Consider the following 16,269-nt stretch of genomic DNA (forward strand, 5'->3'; position numbering starts at 1 on the left):
AAAGAAGAAAGAGAAAATGGAAAAAGAAAAAGAGGAAAAAAAGAAAAATGAAGGAAAAGAAATGAGATCTAGTTTTTTCAACTTGGATCTCAAAATTGATCCAACGAAAATGATTTCAAAAAAATAATTTAAATAAAATAATTTAAAAACAGTAACTAAGTAAAACAAAATAGCAAAATCTAACCATAAACTATTTTTAAATAAAGAGTAATTTAAATAATGGACAATAATTAATAACAAAAAACATATTGAATTAAATTTCACAGTTAGAGGTTGTAAAATAATATCACGTAAATTATCTAAAATTTAAAATAAGAAATCTCATAATCTTAATAAATCAAATAATTAATTAATTAATATATAAGTAAAATTAATTAAAATACATGTAAATATATGGTATCACAATTAATTTATACAATTATTTATATAAATAATATATTTTTTTATTTTTCATCCAGTTTGATCCAAAAATAGCTGGTTCAATCGATTTCTCTGGTCCGAAGAGGCCGAATCTAACCCCTATTTGGTTCATATAGATTTTTAATCTTTTCACAAACTTTCTTTCTTCAATATTTAAATATATATTACAACATATTCTAACAATGAGGTCTACCCCTATCATTGAGTTTTGGCGTGCGAGGGAGGGAGAGATCATTCCCTTTCATGGGGGTTGCCCTAATATGTTGGGGATCTCTGCTCTTCGTAACCACATGAGGTTTACTTACAAGGTATGAAAGTTTTCCTTGAAATGTAACTCGTCTCATCCAGTTCGGTTTTGGACAAGTTTTAAAATTGAATTGAATTGATATTACACCAATTTCAGAAATTTAAAAATCAATATGGATTGGTTCATTTCATTACCTTAACCGAAATTTTCGATTTTTGCCATTTTAGTTCAGTCTGGTTTTTCTAGTTTACTATTTACATGTGTGGCACTACATAAGTTTAATATTATAATTTTTTTAACACTAAAATCAAATTTTATAATTTAGTATTTATTATTAACAATTACTAATATATTAGTATCTAATTATGCTACAATATTAGTGATAATATAATGTTTATATATACTAAATTATTAGTCTATTTATATTATTTTATAATAATTAACACATACTAGTATAGCATTGAGTTAACTATAGTCTTTATAAATTCTATACTTTTCATATGAGTATATATAATCCACATATTTTTAAGATTAATAGATATGAATAATGAGATTAAAATTTTATGTTATATTAATTAGTAATTTAGCATATAATACATATAATATAATATAAAAAATTAAAAAATATATACATATATATATACCGGTCTAGTTCAAACCAGTTTTCAAAATATGAAATGTGGTACCAAACTAGTTTAGGATCGGTTTCAGTTCTTAAGGATTGGTACCATACAAAACCCAGTGGTTTCGACCGGTTATGAACCAATGGGTTCAGTTTAACTGGTTTTCCAATTTTTTCTTACACTCAAAATTCCCCATTTCCTCATGCATAAAGGTGAGGAATAGATATTCCCCTACAGCTCACAACACAAGAGCTACATATAAGGACGAGAGATTTATCCTTCCCTCCATTGCAATTAGAGGTGGGAGAAGGTCACCCTCGCCCACCCCACTTGTATGATTTGCTCATCTCGTTTGGAGACAAATATGCAACCCACCTGCATCGAGAAAAACTGTAGACAAGCAGTTTAAGTGTTTAAGTCAAGTACCCACCCGCTCGACTTTTACCTCGCCAGCCTATATAGTTAGCGTATAAACCAAAAACCCTAACATTTTAACTCTCTCCCTCTCTTACCTTCTCCCAACGTCAATCTATTTTCTCTTCTCCCATCCCTAATATTCTCCTCCCCTTGAATCTCTTAGTCTGCTCTTCTTCTTCTTCTCATCCTCCTCTTTATCTTCTTTTGTTTGTCTGGGCTTCATCCACAGCCATGTCCAGCCAAAGATTGGCGACCATGGTCACGAGTCACTCGAGTCAAATATATGTTTTCTCTAGTTTTTTGTTGTTCTTGACCTAGATATGCATTTCCAAGCTAGATTTATGTGCTTGTGGATTGGTGGATTGGTTTTCATTTTTTTGGCGTAGATTTTGGTCAGATCTTTTTTTTTTTTTTTGGGTATTGATTTTGGCTACATCTACATGCAGAAGAGATATTTTGGCCAAATATATGGACAAAGGGGATAAAAATCCCTTATTCCAATCAATGAAGATTGAGGACTAAACAAGGGGTAGGGGGGATATTAGCAACACACTCAAGCGAGGAAGGGGTACGATAAGGGCTAATGCCCACTTGCATAGAGACCTAATTGCAATATTCTATGTGGTAGTTACTAAAGTGTAAAGGAATAAGGATATGTTTCTTCCCTCTTTTGGCAACTATTGTGGCTTGAGTAGGTAGAGATTTATACCCTCCCTTGTGGGGTTTACTCGCCCTATTCAGGTGGATAGCCCGCCCTCGCACTTGCTTGGGCAGGGGCTATAATTTTTTTCCTCATCACTCGACTCTGCCTGACTAGATATATATGAGTGGATTGGCCAATGGTCGTCCATCCACACGTGGGCAGTCATTGGCCCATTTTCGAACAAACAACGACGAGAACAACGAGGGGATTGCGATGATGGCGAGATAAGAAACATAGAAGAGAGAGTGTGACATAAAGGAGTGATGGGGACTGAGATTCAAGAGAGACAGGGAGGTGAGTGGGTTTCAGGGTTAGGGGAAAGAGGGGGAATGGGGTGTTCTAGAACGACGTCATCTTGGGGAGTTCTTTTAACTCTAATAAATGTTGTCATTTTGTTTAAACTTTTTAATATATGTAATATAATATATATTTACATATTATATATATAATTTAGGTTGGAGCAATGCCCCATTAGGCACTTGGCCTCACCTGTCCCATAAATGATTTGGGCGAGCCAGATACGAGTACCTAGACCCCTCCTACCCCTACTCTCTTAGATGTTATTGGCTTCTTTAAATTTCTTCTTTAAATCTAATATTTGGCTAGATTGTATTATGGAAAAGTTCTCAGTAATAAAAAATTTGTTCATGTAAACTCAACCAAAAGCACATTGGAATTCAATAGTTAACTTTAGAAAAGAAGACAATTATGCCGAATAGAACTCAAGGAGCTCATATTTGTTTAATATAGAAAGTCCCCAATCTATGTATGTTAATAAGATTGTGCCTGTAAACCGACTCCTAATGGCAATGAAAGAATAGTGGATGCAACCAACCTACCAAATCAGATGATTCCTCCGGAATGTGACACATAAATTCAAATAGTTAATTTATTAATAGAAAATGACTCGTATAGTTTTAATACGTGTAAATTCCTTTTAAAAAAAGAGGTGTACCTAAAATTCACGCGAATAAATTTATGTTTTCATGGTATACGTTGCTTCTTTGCAAAAAAAAAAAATATATATATATATATATATATTTATATATATAGTTTGCAAACTCTAAAACTATATTTAGTAATAAAAGCATTTAGAATGGATTTAAAATTCCAAGAAAAAAAAATCTATTTGGAAATCTATATTTGGACACATCAAAATTCATCGGCCCTAAGGAGGATGTAGAGACTTGCCATGTTAACTAATTAATAGTGTTGAATTTTATAATTAAAATGAGTTTTACAACAAATAGTGTGTTGACACACTAGATTTGTAGATATTAAAATTGGAAAATGCTATTCAAACATCTAAATTTACCGTTCAAATGGACCATTTAACCTAGTAGTGCCACTGTCAGGTCATATTAAAAGAAAAAAAAAAAAGAATGTAACACTTTTTTTCAATCATAAGACATATTCTCTTCGGATCCATTTATTGTTTTGTTTTTGTTTATTAATAGTAATGACTATAATATAAGGCCCATCAATTTTAAGTTATGAAATTTCTTTGGCACAATAAAATAAATCAAATTTTATTTTGGAAAGAAGGGAAATTGAAAGAAACTTTTGGCAAATTGTTGTTTGGTAATGAACTGAATGATACATTTTGGGAGTTAATTAAGGGACTTGATAATTGTTTGTAGTCAATTAATTATTCTATAAGTGCTTACTATCATGATAACAAATTAATACTAATGATAATAAGAAAAAAGAAGAATTTTACGCTTAACTTATTTTAATATGACATGGCAGTGTTGGCACTGTTGGGCCTAGCAGTCAATTTGAACGGTAAATTCAAATAGTCAAGTAGCATTGTCCATTAAAACTAAAAGAAAATTTTACAAATTGGTGTTAAGGACATAACCTCTATATTATTAGTATGATATGATATAATTTATAAGAAAATTTTAAAATTAAATTATTTTAAGAATCAAATAATAAAATGTAAAAAATATAAAATGTGTGTTACACACTTATAACTAGTATTGCTTAAATCCCGCAATAAAAAGCGCTCAGGATTATTAATGATCCATTAGCTCATGAATGTTAATGCCGTCGTGAAGTTCGGATTAAGCTATGGCTCAAGTTTGACTTGTAAGGAGTGTCTGCAGTTCTTGCTGTCTAGACCCCTCTTATTTAGCTCTCTAGTGAATTGTGTGTTACTATGCTTACGTCTTGGTAGAAATAATCTCTGGTCCTCCCATCTTACCATTTTTCTCAAAAAAAAAAAAAAAAAAAAAGAAAAAAAGAAAAAACCTAATATTGCTCAAAACCAAAATTAGCACCCTACCGAGCCAAATCCTTGGGTCCACAAATCGATCATTAACAAGGGTCCATCCAACGTCCTAAAACAATTGCAATTCCTACACCTATGAAACACGCAAACACTTCTCAAAGCCGTAATCGTCGTTTACTAGCTAGGAAATCCTTCTCTGACGAACTGGTTGACAGCTCCCACGGTTTTGCCCACCTGCTGTAGATCTGACCACCCTCGCTGCCTCCGATTGTTGCGCACAAAGTTCTCGGCGCCATGGATGCTCTGAGAAAACAAGCAAGTAAGCTCAGAGAACAAGTAGCCAAACAACAACAGGTATAACTTAACTCTCACTTTAATCCATGATCCGTTTGATTCCTGAGAAACTGAAGTATGTTGCCTAGACAGAGGGAAGAGTAAGTGTTTGTAGTTTTAAGTTAAAAAAAAAAAGAAAAAGAAAGCTAAATTAGGCTCATTCTAGTGGAGGATTTTGTTATGGCAGATCACGAATGACAAGTCCTATATTCTATATTTTTGTGTAAAGTTTCTCTGGAACCAAATAATCCTCTGATGTTGTTTGGGTCAAATGTGAATTGAATTAACATCCACCATCTGTATCAGCATTTTGAAGTGAAAATTGTCTTTGGCGGTTTTTATTGTTCTAGAAAGCGGGGAAAATTTTATTTTACATCTATTTTCTTGTCTTTTTTCCCCATGGAGGATAAATAGAATCGAATGTAGTCTTTTTTAATATTATTTGGATTTTCAGGCTGTGATAAAGCAGTTTGGTGGAACTGGTTATGATAGCTCGGATGTAATGGTTATCGATGAGGTCGAGATGCACAGACATCAACAGCTAGACAAACTGTACAGGTCCACTCGTTCAGGAAGGGTAGAGATTTTTTTGCACCTTTTTTTCTTTTTTTTTTTTAATTTTAAATTTTAAATTTTTATAAATAATTTTTGGCATTTATTTTCCCTATTTGTGAAAGTGGCGGCCATTTTTCTTTCTTTGTTCTTTTATTGTTTTCTTTTTGTTGAGGTATCTGTTTCTAATGCTTCTACCAATTGGAGGGACATAATGTTAGCAGGGTGCTTGTTTTTTGATTTTGTTATATAAAATGGAGTGGTCTATATCGGTTTTCTAGAAGCTTAGTGTCCAGGGATGTTGACGGTGATGGAAATGATAAGAGGACAGCATGAAAGGCTGGTGAACCCAAGTGTTAGCTTTCTTCAGGATCAATGTGCTATTCTCAAGCCTCTTATAACCTATTCTTAAGCCTTGCATTGGGCCTCTATTTGTCTAAGTAGACCCTGAATTGTTCTGGGAGTGCTAATGCTTCAAAATTTACCAGATTTGATAGATAGTATAGGAAGAGTACTGAATGCAAAAAATGGCAATTGAATGGTGTGGCATCATCTAAAGTGTATGCAGTACTAAGGACAAATGGGTTGGCTAGGGAATAATGCACCAACCGTAAGTTGGAGGATATGGGCTGCTGAATATCACACATACCAAATCCAGCAGAACAGAAGTGCATGACAAAAATGGAACCTCACAGTGATGTGAATTCGGTAGGTGTCAAGGTCATCAGCGAAGGTAAGTCAGTTTTAGGCTTGGCTACCCGCCGAGGCAAGACTCTAGGAACATTCTTTGCTGCTGGTATGTAATAATGACAAGTAATCACTAATATGTGTTGATAATTGTGAAAAAAAACTGGTGGGCTAATTGATCCCACCACTGAGAAGGTTCACAGCTATGAATTTTTAACACCTCTATGTTTTGTGCTCTGGGTTGGATTAACTCTTGGTAACCATAGGAAGTGGTATTTGGTGACAGTCTGGCTGGATTCATTTGGTAGACTTGGGGCTAAACTATTATTTGTAGATCTGACACTTATTTCATTCTTCAAAATTTGTCTTTCGTTTGCCTTTGACTTTACCTATAAAAAAAAAAAAAAACTGACAAGTCTCAAAGTTTGTCATGACTTATCTATAAAAAAAAAATTCTCATTGTACTTCATCATATTTTGATGAGTGCTTTTGACCCTTTGCCATCATCAATGATGATCCTTTCATAAAATCAAGGGTTCAAGTGCCGTCATTCATATATATATATATATATGGAGCACAGGATCTCAGATCCAGCAATTTACTTGCTATATCCATTTGTCTCATAACTTTTATACCTTTACTCTCCTCATTTTGTGGTCTGCATTGCAAGCTATGGCTTATGCCCATACAAAAAATAACTCTTGTAAATGTCTCAGAGCAACACCTTGTCCATATTAAGTTACTTGAATTCCAGTTTTGAACCAATGATTGAGAATTTTCTCAATCATATGAAGTCCTGCATGTAATTCTTTAGCCACTTGTGTCATACCGCATAGAAGTATGGATGTGGATGGCAGCCCCTCCTGTGCATGAGATTTAAATTGGACATGAATTTTTGGTGAAACTCATTAAATGATTTTCCATGATTCATTCTAGGTCTGTGTGGTCTCGCACACTTTTGCCCCACTATCCGTAGTTTATCGTATGTCTGGAAGTAATTGTCATTATTCAGTAATTTATAGTTCTCTTTGAATTTAGTTCTCTTTTTCTTTTTCAGGATTTCCAGAAAGAAGTTGTTAAAGCAGCGGAAGCATTTACGGCCATAGGCTATAAGCATATTGAAACAGGTGAAAAATTAAATTGCTATTACTTATCAAAGAAAGAAAGGAATAAAAGAAAAATTAAGTAGACTATCTGCATCATATTATATTTGTCATAGGGGAATTTTATGGGATTAGAAGTACATTAGATTCATCTTACACACAAAAGCATTTCAGAATTAAGCTCACCATTTATAGTTCTAATGGTATTTAGGAATCAAGTTATCTGAGGATTGCTGCAGATATGGAGCTGAGAACATTAATGATAATGTTTTAGCTAAGGCTGCATCTATATATGGAGATGCTCGTAAACATGTGGAAAAGGAGCAAGAGGACTTCAACAAGCTGTTGTCTTCACAGGTTATCCTTTTTATTGCACTAGCAGAGATGAAAACATTGTTGATGAAAGTTAGCCATTATAAAAGAAAGAATCGATCTGATGTATCCTGTTGGATGTTTTATCCCAGATGTTGTCTACTTGCACATCGAGTATTTTCAGTTCTCTCTCTCCATTAGTATTATAGAATGGAGAGAGAGAACAACAACAAAAACAACAACAACAACATCCAACAGGATACATCAGATCGATTACTTTTAGTAAAAGTAATCCTTTGGTTACTTTTAGTAACTCACAACTTCATCCTTATCAAGATTATACCAACAAAAACAACAACAACAACAACAACAACAATACTAATGATTGCCTTATGATCTCTGGTATCAGCTAAATCATATTTTAACTTCCATAAATTTACATACTGAGTCAGGACAAATTGATAGCTCACCAAGATTATTAATTTAACATAAGAAAAAGGAGTAGACCAAATAGTTGAGATATTTGTGAGTAGTTGAATTATCGCCCACAGAAGCCACTGATTGTATATAAAGCATAGAAAAGAGGCTTCTACTTGCGTTACTCGAAAACAGAATTCTTTAGGATTGTTTGCCATCAAGATTTTTCATCATCAGTTAATGTACATGGTATGACTTTTGACTAGTAAGCACTGAAACAATCTCATTTAGTGATGGGGCTATTATGCAGTTGGGTATTCCGATGGTCTCAAAATGTTCTTGCTGTGTAGAGCCTAATATGGAGACATTAGATCATGTTCTATGTGAGGGGGAGGGGCTGAAAAAAATATGGAGTTATTTTGCGTTGATTTGTGGGATTTGGTTGCCACGGCTTCTGACTTGGGATGGGATGATGATTTTTTGGTTGAGGCGTGCAGCATCTACTTCGCAGGTTGGCTGGATCTGTGGTGTGCTACCCATTATTATTTCTTGGGCTCCTTGGAGGGCTAGATGTGCATCTTGGATGGAGGGTGTTAATTTTGATTGGAGGGTCTTTTTGAGAGTAGTGAAAGTGAACTTGAGGGATATTTCAAATGGCTTACGGAAATTCAAAATGATGTGTGATAATGATTTTTCAGTTTTGTAGGATCTTAATTGTCCTATTCTTCCAGTTTGTGAAAAATTATCAAGATTAATAGCTTGGAAACCGCCGGATATGGGTTTTATTAAACTTAATGTTGGTGGATCTTGTGGCAATCCAAGGAGGTCCGGTGGTGGGGGCATCCTTCGGGAGTATGGGGTTAAGGTGATAGCAGGTTTTGCTCACTTTTATGGTCATGGGACGAAAACTATTGCCGAGTGTCATGCTCTTCTTGATGGTCTTCTTCTGTGTCACTCACTTGGTTTGAGAGATTTATTGGTAGAATCTGATTCAGGTGTTGTGATGGGTTGGCTAGCTTCCGGGATAAGCAAATATTGGTTTCTTTTGGACTTTTGGGAAGAAATACAATCTCCTGTTAGTTTGCTCAATATTCGCTTTAGGCATAATTTTAGAGAGGCTAACATGGCAGCAGATTTTTTGGCAAAAGAAGGCACGATGGGTAGATCTTTTGATTTTATTGGTGAGGATTTGGTGTGAGGAAGGCTTCGGAGTATTGTTTGATTAGATTTATTGGGTATTCCATATATTCGTTTTTTATGTATTCTAATGTTGAGATGTTGTAATCATGGTTTTCCTCTGCCTTAGTGAGGGTTTTTAATAATAGAGGCTTGACCTCATTTTTTATTTTTTTATTTTATTTTATTTTATTTATTTTTTATTTTTTTAAAAGAAGGGGATGGGGCAGAATATATTTTTGTGATTATTATTTCTTTTCAATTTTCTTGTTCTTTTTTTAATAGGTTCTATTGAAACTGCAAAATGAGGGCTTCAGTTTGTGTAACAATCAAAAGAATTTTCTTGTTCTTTAACTGCTAGAATCTTTCTCTGTTGAAGTTTTATGGTGCAGCATTATTTCTCCTAGGCTGCTCTTTTGGCACGGCTAAGAAATTTGGTTTTTAGGGTTTTTGTGCTATTTGAAGTAAAGTTTTGGAACTCGAATTAATATACAGCCTTTTTTTTTACTATGAATGAAGTTGGCTAGCTATAGATTAAAGGCCAATTGATTTCTATAAGAACCTTAATGTTTAATGCTTTAAGATACAAGCACTAACTCTATATTTTCCTTTCCAGGTTTTAGATCCATTGAGAGCAATGATTGCTGGTCCTCCTTTGGAAGATGCTCGTCATCTTGCTCAACGTTATAGTCGAATGAGACAGGAAGCAGAGGCACAGGTAATTAAATCACTTGGCATATGTGCATTGGTACATGCTATATTAGTTATTTGTTATGCTTTAAATCTCACTTGTTTGTCTCCTATTCTTAATGTTAGCATCATAGCTCATAATTCATATTGACCACAAAAAGCAAACAGGCAGCAGAAGTTTCTAGAAGACAAGTGCGGGTAAGGGAAGCTCCGACTCCTGAAAATGTTGCAAAGCTGCATGCAGCTGAAGCAAAGATGCAGGAACAAAAAGCGAACATGGCTGTTCTGGGTAAAGAAGCTTCAGCTGCATTGGCTGCTGTTGAAGCACAGCAGCAAAGATTGACTTTCCAGAGGCTTGTTTCGATGGTATGTGCAGAACATTTTTAGGCTACAAGTTTCCACATAAAGTGATTTGGAGTTTGGTATTTATGACCTTTCGTTTTGAAGGTTGAAGGAGAAAAGACTTATCATCTAAGAATAGCTGCTATACTTGGTGAAGTCGAAGCTGAGGTTTGCTTCTGGCTTGTGTTGTTTTCAGAAGAGAATTTTGATCTGTTAAAACTATTTAAACTCATGTTTTGGCCTGAAACTTGTGGCAGATGGTTGTAGAGAAACAGCGGAAAGACTCTGCTCCCCCAATAATTTCATCAGAGAATGGAACAGAAAAAACGACGTACTTCTTGGCTGAAGTATGCTACTTTTCTCTATACTTGGATCTTTAAAGGTCAATTTTTCTAGGAGCTTCAAGGAAATATACTTTTTTAAAAAAAGCAGTTATGACTACTTTATAAAAAATGATTTCAGATTATGTCTCAATCATATTGTGGCAAAGTGGCTATGAGTTCAGCTAGTGTAGTTTTAATTAAATAATCCAAGACTCCTGAGTGGGTTAATCGGAGTGGAGTATGAAACTCTCCTTCTCTCCCCCCTTCAACCCTATTCCCTTAAGAGGAGGTTGCTACCAAGTGCGTGGTGTTTGTAATAGTCATAACAGCTCCTTCCATGCACTTAAAGGTTTAGAATTTGAAGTTGATATTCAACGGTGGGTGTGATTTTTTGTGATATCTGTAATTGATTGGTGGATTGGTTGCTTTCTTTGGGCAACAGAGGTTAAGAAGAGGGAATCAAAACCTGAACAGAGATCTCTCCTTGTGATGGTAAGAGAGAGGACTTGATTCTGCCCAAAATTACGTGGGTAGCAATCTGTATACTAATTCAGTAATGCTAAGAACTTAATAGCTGCTTACAACAGTGTGAGATGCTTGGGTGAATTATGAGATATGCAAGGTAAGTTTTATTAATGATAAGAAGTACCATCAACTATCAAGTACACACGGAGTATACATTAGCTTGGAAAAGTCAAAAGGTCCAGAAAAATTTGGAAGCTGAAGCTGGGGAAACATAAATAGGCAGCCATACTATGACAGTTTATTAAAAAAGAAGGCGTTGAGTTCCTCTGTCGACCTTGAGCTGTATTCGATGCTACGGCTCTTTCTTTCTTGCCATATGTACCATATTAGACATATTGGTATTATTCAGCATAAAATTCTGCTTTGGACATTCTTCCTTTCCAGCGTGCTAGTAAATCAATCTATCACTTGTCTGGGCAACACCCAGTCTAGCCCAAAGAGGCCAAAAACAACATGCCACAAGGCGCTAGCTTTCTCCGCATTGAGTAATCATTGATCCACGGTTTCCTTGTTCCTGCTGCACACGCAACACTCTCCATTACTATGACATATCTCCTTTGTAGGTTTTCTAGTGTAAGGATCTTACCTTGTGCAGCTATCCAGACGAAGAAAACTACTCTTATGGGAGCCTCATTCCATGTAGACTTCCATGGAAAGCGAGTGCTATCATGAAGGATTGATGTGCTATTGAACCACTTGACATCAAATACCCCTCTCTTAGACATGGTTTGGTGCACTTTATCTTCCCCATACTTCTCAGATTACAAGCATAAATTGAGTTGAAGAGATTCATTTCCCAATCTCGTGTCACGTTAATGAAACTCACTACCTATTTGAAAATTCTAAATGATCTGTTATGAAGCATCCTTGGCCTGAATGATGCGGAATAACTCAGAAAAGCCTCTTTGAGATGCAGATTTCCACACCACACATTACACCTGGACTTTATTTTTTATCCATATTCCACCTCATTATGGTATGTAGTGAAAACTGCCCCCCTATCCCCTTCTAGTATTTTTCCATAATTCAACCCCATAATTCCTAATCACCTTGTTGGGGTTCCAACCACACCAAGCACATCTTACCAATTACCTCTCTCCATAAACTATATCTTTCATTGGCAAATGGCCAAAGTCACATCTATAGAAAGCTTGGTTGAATATAATTAGCTTCCTAACCCCAACCAATGGGTGGGTGGGGGGTGGGGGGAACACACCATGGGCCAATTTACTAGATGGAATTGCAACTCCTCTCCCATCCAGCTCCTTAGAAAATCCTTCTGTAACTTCTCAATATTGTTGGCTACACTTGCTAGGAGGAAATAAAGAAATAATGTAAGTGGGTAAACTTGAGAGAGTAATCTGGATTAGAGTTAGGCCTTGTTTGGGAACACAAGTATTCTCAGGTATTCTAAGATATTTCCTTCACAAATATCAGTCAAACACAACACTTTTCAATTTTAAATCTTCAATCTTTTCATCTAATCATTACCCATTACAAATTTCCTAAACTCCCAAACAAAATATAAAAACAATACAATTTTTTCAAATTTCAAAACAAAAATAATATTAAAAAATAATATTCAAACAGTTTTTTAGCTTTATAATATTTTTATTTAACTTTATCTTTTTTCCCAAAACCCAATAAAACATCTTAATTCAAACAATTTCACTACCATTCACAGATATTCTAAGCGTCTGAACGAGCCCTTATTCTCCATCCCTTAGATAAATACATCATCCTCCAATCTATGTTCCACTTTCTCAAAAATACCTTCCCAAAATGATGTAGCTTTAAAATGTGCCCTTAATAGGAGACCAAGATATGTCATAGAGATAAAGAGGACACCATACATCAAAGTATTTTGGCCAAACAATCAACATCATCCACATTGTGAACTGGGAGTAGGTAAGTTTGCTATGGCGATGGACCTAAATTAGAGGATGCAATTGGGTTGCCCCTTAAAGGATTAAGTAGAAGACTAGAGTTGGAAGGATATTCTAAGAGGCTAGCAGCTTAGGGTGATAGTAGTATTAAAACAAAGGTTAAGTGCTATTTCTCTTTTTTCCGGTTTGCAACTGCACATGGGAAAGGTTTGCCAATGAGACCTGGCTCAACTGGCGGAGATTGGGATGAGAGGTAATTAAGCTTGTGGGTCAATACCCACTGAAGGTACAACATGTATATGTTTACATGTCTCCAAAAATGCTAATCGAAGAGATAAAATATAAGTACTAAGTTGAATGTTATTCAGAAAGAAGAAGGCAGAATCGCAAAAGTTATATTTTCTATCCAACTCCTTATCAAGAACCTATTTAAAAAGGACTAGGGAAATGTGGAGAAATATTCTTTAGGAGAGATAAGTTGTGAAGGCCTCTTAAATAAGAGAAAATGCTGCACTACTGCTAAATTGATGATAGTGGCATGTTCTAGGAATTGTTGGGAGATGATAAAATGATGAGCTCCCTTCAAAGTTTTTAGCTTTCCTTAGATTACGAAAGGTTTTAGATGCCAACATGAATCACCTCCAGTATGGATGGGCCTCTTGTAAACGTCAGGGATATCATTCTCATTGTTAGTGGGTGAACCTCTGTTGGTTGTTTGTGACTGAAGGTTCAGTAAATGATGGAACATTTACTATTTAGCTGTCGAAGAATTTTTATTTTTATTTTTATTTTTTCGACTTATAAAAATAAAATAAAATTAATACCCTTTTTGGCACTACTTGCCTTGGGGCAACGAGCCTTAATATGCATTAACCAATGACAATTGATTGATATCCCATAAAAACTTGAAATGCACATGATATCCCTAATCACCAGTTTCCAGGATTAGGGTGGTAACTTGATGGTTGTTCTCTGATAACCTCCTATTTTGCTTACTACCAAAGATATTTAAATTGTTGTCCTAAGAACTTCCTAGATTAAGCAAGGCATTTACGGGAATAAGAGCCAGTGGAAACTTTTAAGAGGAAGAGAATCCGAGGTGGGGTGTGTAAGGCATAGTCATATGATCCAGCTGTGAGCACTTGTCACTTTTCTTTTTAACTTCAAGTATAAGAGCCATACTGGTTTCTATTAAAGCCACTTATTCTTTCTTCTGCAATGTCAGAGATGAGATAGAACTTTTTTAGGGGAGCCCATTACTAATTACATGTCTTTTTAAAATGTATTATATCCTATATATCCCCCCTTCAAATAGATGAGATTTCTTAAAATCCTCATCCTGCCTTTCAACAAATGTGGAAAGATAGGAAACCAATAAGTGATGTGTTGCAATCCTAGTCATTTCAAAAGCAATACTGGAATATAGAAGGTAAAACTAGTGGACTGACATGCTTAGTACAAACTTTCCAATTCCATTTCCTGAGAAGACGCCAAATCTATGTGAGGTTAGCATTCAGTCAATAGGCATTACTCCTGTTTTTTAAAAGTTTCTTGTTGCCCAATGACTTTTTTTCTTTTTTTCAATGAGGGAAAGAAATTGTGGAAGTAAACTCTGGACATCAAACTTGGACGGCCTTCTGGGAGAAATTAGGAAGGGAAACAACAATGTCTGAAAGGGAAAGATTCTGATGTGGATATGCTCTCATAAATCATTTTATGAACAAAAAAGTTGCTTTTCCTCAAGTAGGCTGTTAGAAACTGGTCTAGCAGTGACTAACTTTTAACCCTCTCATCTATGAATCGGCATCCCAACACACCATATTGTTGAATAGATAAATAATCATTCACTAAATTTACTTTTTACCTCTTGCAGGCAATACATCATTTTTATGCTGAATCAGGGAAGGAACTAAGCTTGTCGGTGGGTGATTATGTTGTTGTGCGGAAGGTCCTTTTTCTCCTCCCTGAGACAGATAGCTTAATTTTGAGTCGTGTACTTGGTACATGTACTTTATTTGCACATAGGCGGCATATATGGATAAGTGGACGTAACTGATGTTGTTGGTTGGAGTAGAAGGAAATCAATGTACTGCATATAATTTCTCTTGCAGTAAAATAGTGGAAGTACCCTTCTCTTTATAAATAAGCAAGCATATGCATATATATATATATGTATATATACACATGGATACGTATTGCTTACTTTACATTCAACTCAAAAGTGTTTCCTGACATGCCTTTTGATGGTGAGGGTACTCTTTGTGAGGCGCACGGTTCTCATTCAATATTTTTTAGGATTTTTTTTGGCATTTGAGAGATCCACTCAAATAGTTTAGTACATGCTTGAGACAAGCAATGTCATCTTATATGGTAAGTATTTGAAACTTTCATAAGTTTACTTGACTGGTTCATTTCAAACAATGAGCTGATCCCTCTTTGACATTGAGGGTTAACATTTTCCCAATGGTCCTGTCCACTTCAATCTTATTTGATACTTTTAGGTCTTAGAATCACCAGTCCTTTTGTTGGTGTCACATCACCCCTATATATTTTATCCAGGTCTTTTAGCTTGTTCAGTAATTCTGAAACTTCACATGTTTATCCAGGTGAGCCCATCAGGATGGTCGGAAGGAGAATGCAGAGGTAAAGCGGGGTGGTTTCCATCAACATTTGTGGAGAAGAGACAAAAAATTCCTACCAGTGACATCGCTGGTGAAGTTTACTAAGCCCTACCCAAGTATTCAGCTGGCCATTAAATCTATCGATCCAATTTGGGTAAAAAAAGACTTGTATAGATGATAGTAAAAATAGACTCATAATTACTAGTATGCTGTTGAGTTTTTCAGATCATGTTGGTTCTTTCTTATGCCATACTATTTCAAAGGCACAAGGCTTTAAATGTCTGTCTATGTTCTTTCGTATCTACTTCAAGAAAATGGCCATGTTTTTCAAGGAGATTGCACTCTTAGGATCTCATTTCTTTAGATTCTCAGAAACAAAAATTAGGGATATGGCGTTAGCTGGCCGATAAAAAAGAAAAGAGCCCTAGAGCTATGCAAATTGAAGGCTAACAAACATGGCATCTAATCTATGGTGTAGAAAGAAAATAAAAAGCCCGGGTTGGTTGATTTGTCAAGGCGAGAGACAGAATTTAGCCACAGACCTCAAGCGAGCTAAACCAAACTGATAGAAGTCAGAACTGAGCCGAGTTTATGATGGTAGTTTGGTCGTTTGGGTTTTCTTTCAACCTTTTTGAGGGATCTATTTTCTGAGCATACTG

General features: G+C 35.3%; 1 protein-coding gene and 1 non-coding gene across 3 annotated transcripts; both read left to right on the forward strand.

The window, feature by feature from the left end:
• The first annotated feature begins 4,743 nt into the window (after positions 1-4,743).
• LOC122276271 (SH3 domain-containing protein 3) lies at positions 4,744-15,944 on the forward strand. Of its 2 annotated transcripts, XM_043085862.1 has the most exons (10): positions 4,748-4,997; positions 5,431-5,553; positions 7,273-7,342; positions 7,530-7,675; positions 9,840-9,941; positions 10,082-10,279; positions 10,361-10,423; positions 10,513-10,602; positions 14,863-14,937; positions 15,596-15,944. In XM_043085862.1, the coding sequence occupies exons 1-10, from the start codon at positions 4,938-4,940 to the stop codon at positions 15,713-15,715; spliced, it is 1,047 nt and encodes a 348-aa protein (XP_042941796.1). In that variant the 5' UTR covers positions 4,748-4,937; the 3' UTR covers positions 15,716-15,944. The 2 variants fall into 2 exon arrangements, with proteins under 2 accessions (XP_042941797.1, XP_042941796.1); XM_043085863.1 differs by lacking the exon at positions 14,863-14,937 and having other exon boundaries at positions 4,744-4,997.
• LOC122277920 lies at positions 13,594-13,739 on the forward strand. Its single transcript, XR_006229224.1, has one exon. It is a non-coding gene; the product is annotated as a small nucleolar RNA snoR74 (small nucleolar RNA).
• Positions 15,945-16,269: the final 325 nt, after the last annotated feature.

This window comes from Carya illinoinensis, chromosome 9, assembly GCF_018687715.1.
Source record: "Carya illinoinensis cultivar Pawnee chromosome 9, C.illinoinensisPawnee_v1, whole genome shotgun sequence".
Lineage (NCBI taxonomy): Eukaryota > Viridiplantae > Streptophyta > Magnoliopsida > Fagales > Juglandaceae > Carya > Carya illinoinensis.

Coding starts and splice junctions, on each gene's coding strand:
- LOC122276271 (XM_043085862.1), top strand. CDS start 4,938: ATGGATGCTCTGAGAAAACAAGCAAGTAAGCTCAGAGAACAAGTAGCC. Junction 5,554..7,272: donor GGTCCACTCGTTCAGGAAGG/GTAGAGATTTTT, acceptor TTTCTTTTTCAG/GATTTCCAGAAAGAAGTTGT. Junction 10,280..10,360: donor TCCAGAGGCTTGTTTCGATG/GTATGTGCAGAA, acceptor TTCGTTTTGAAG/GTTGAAGGAGAAAAGACTTA.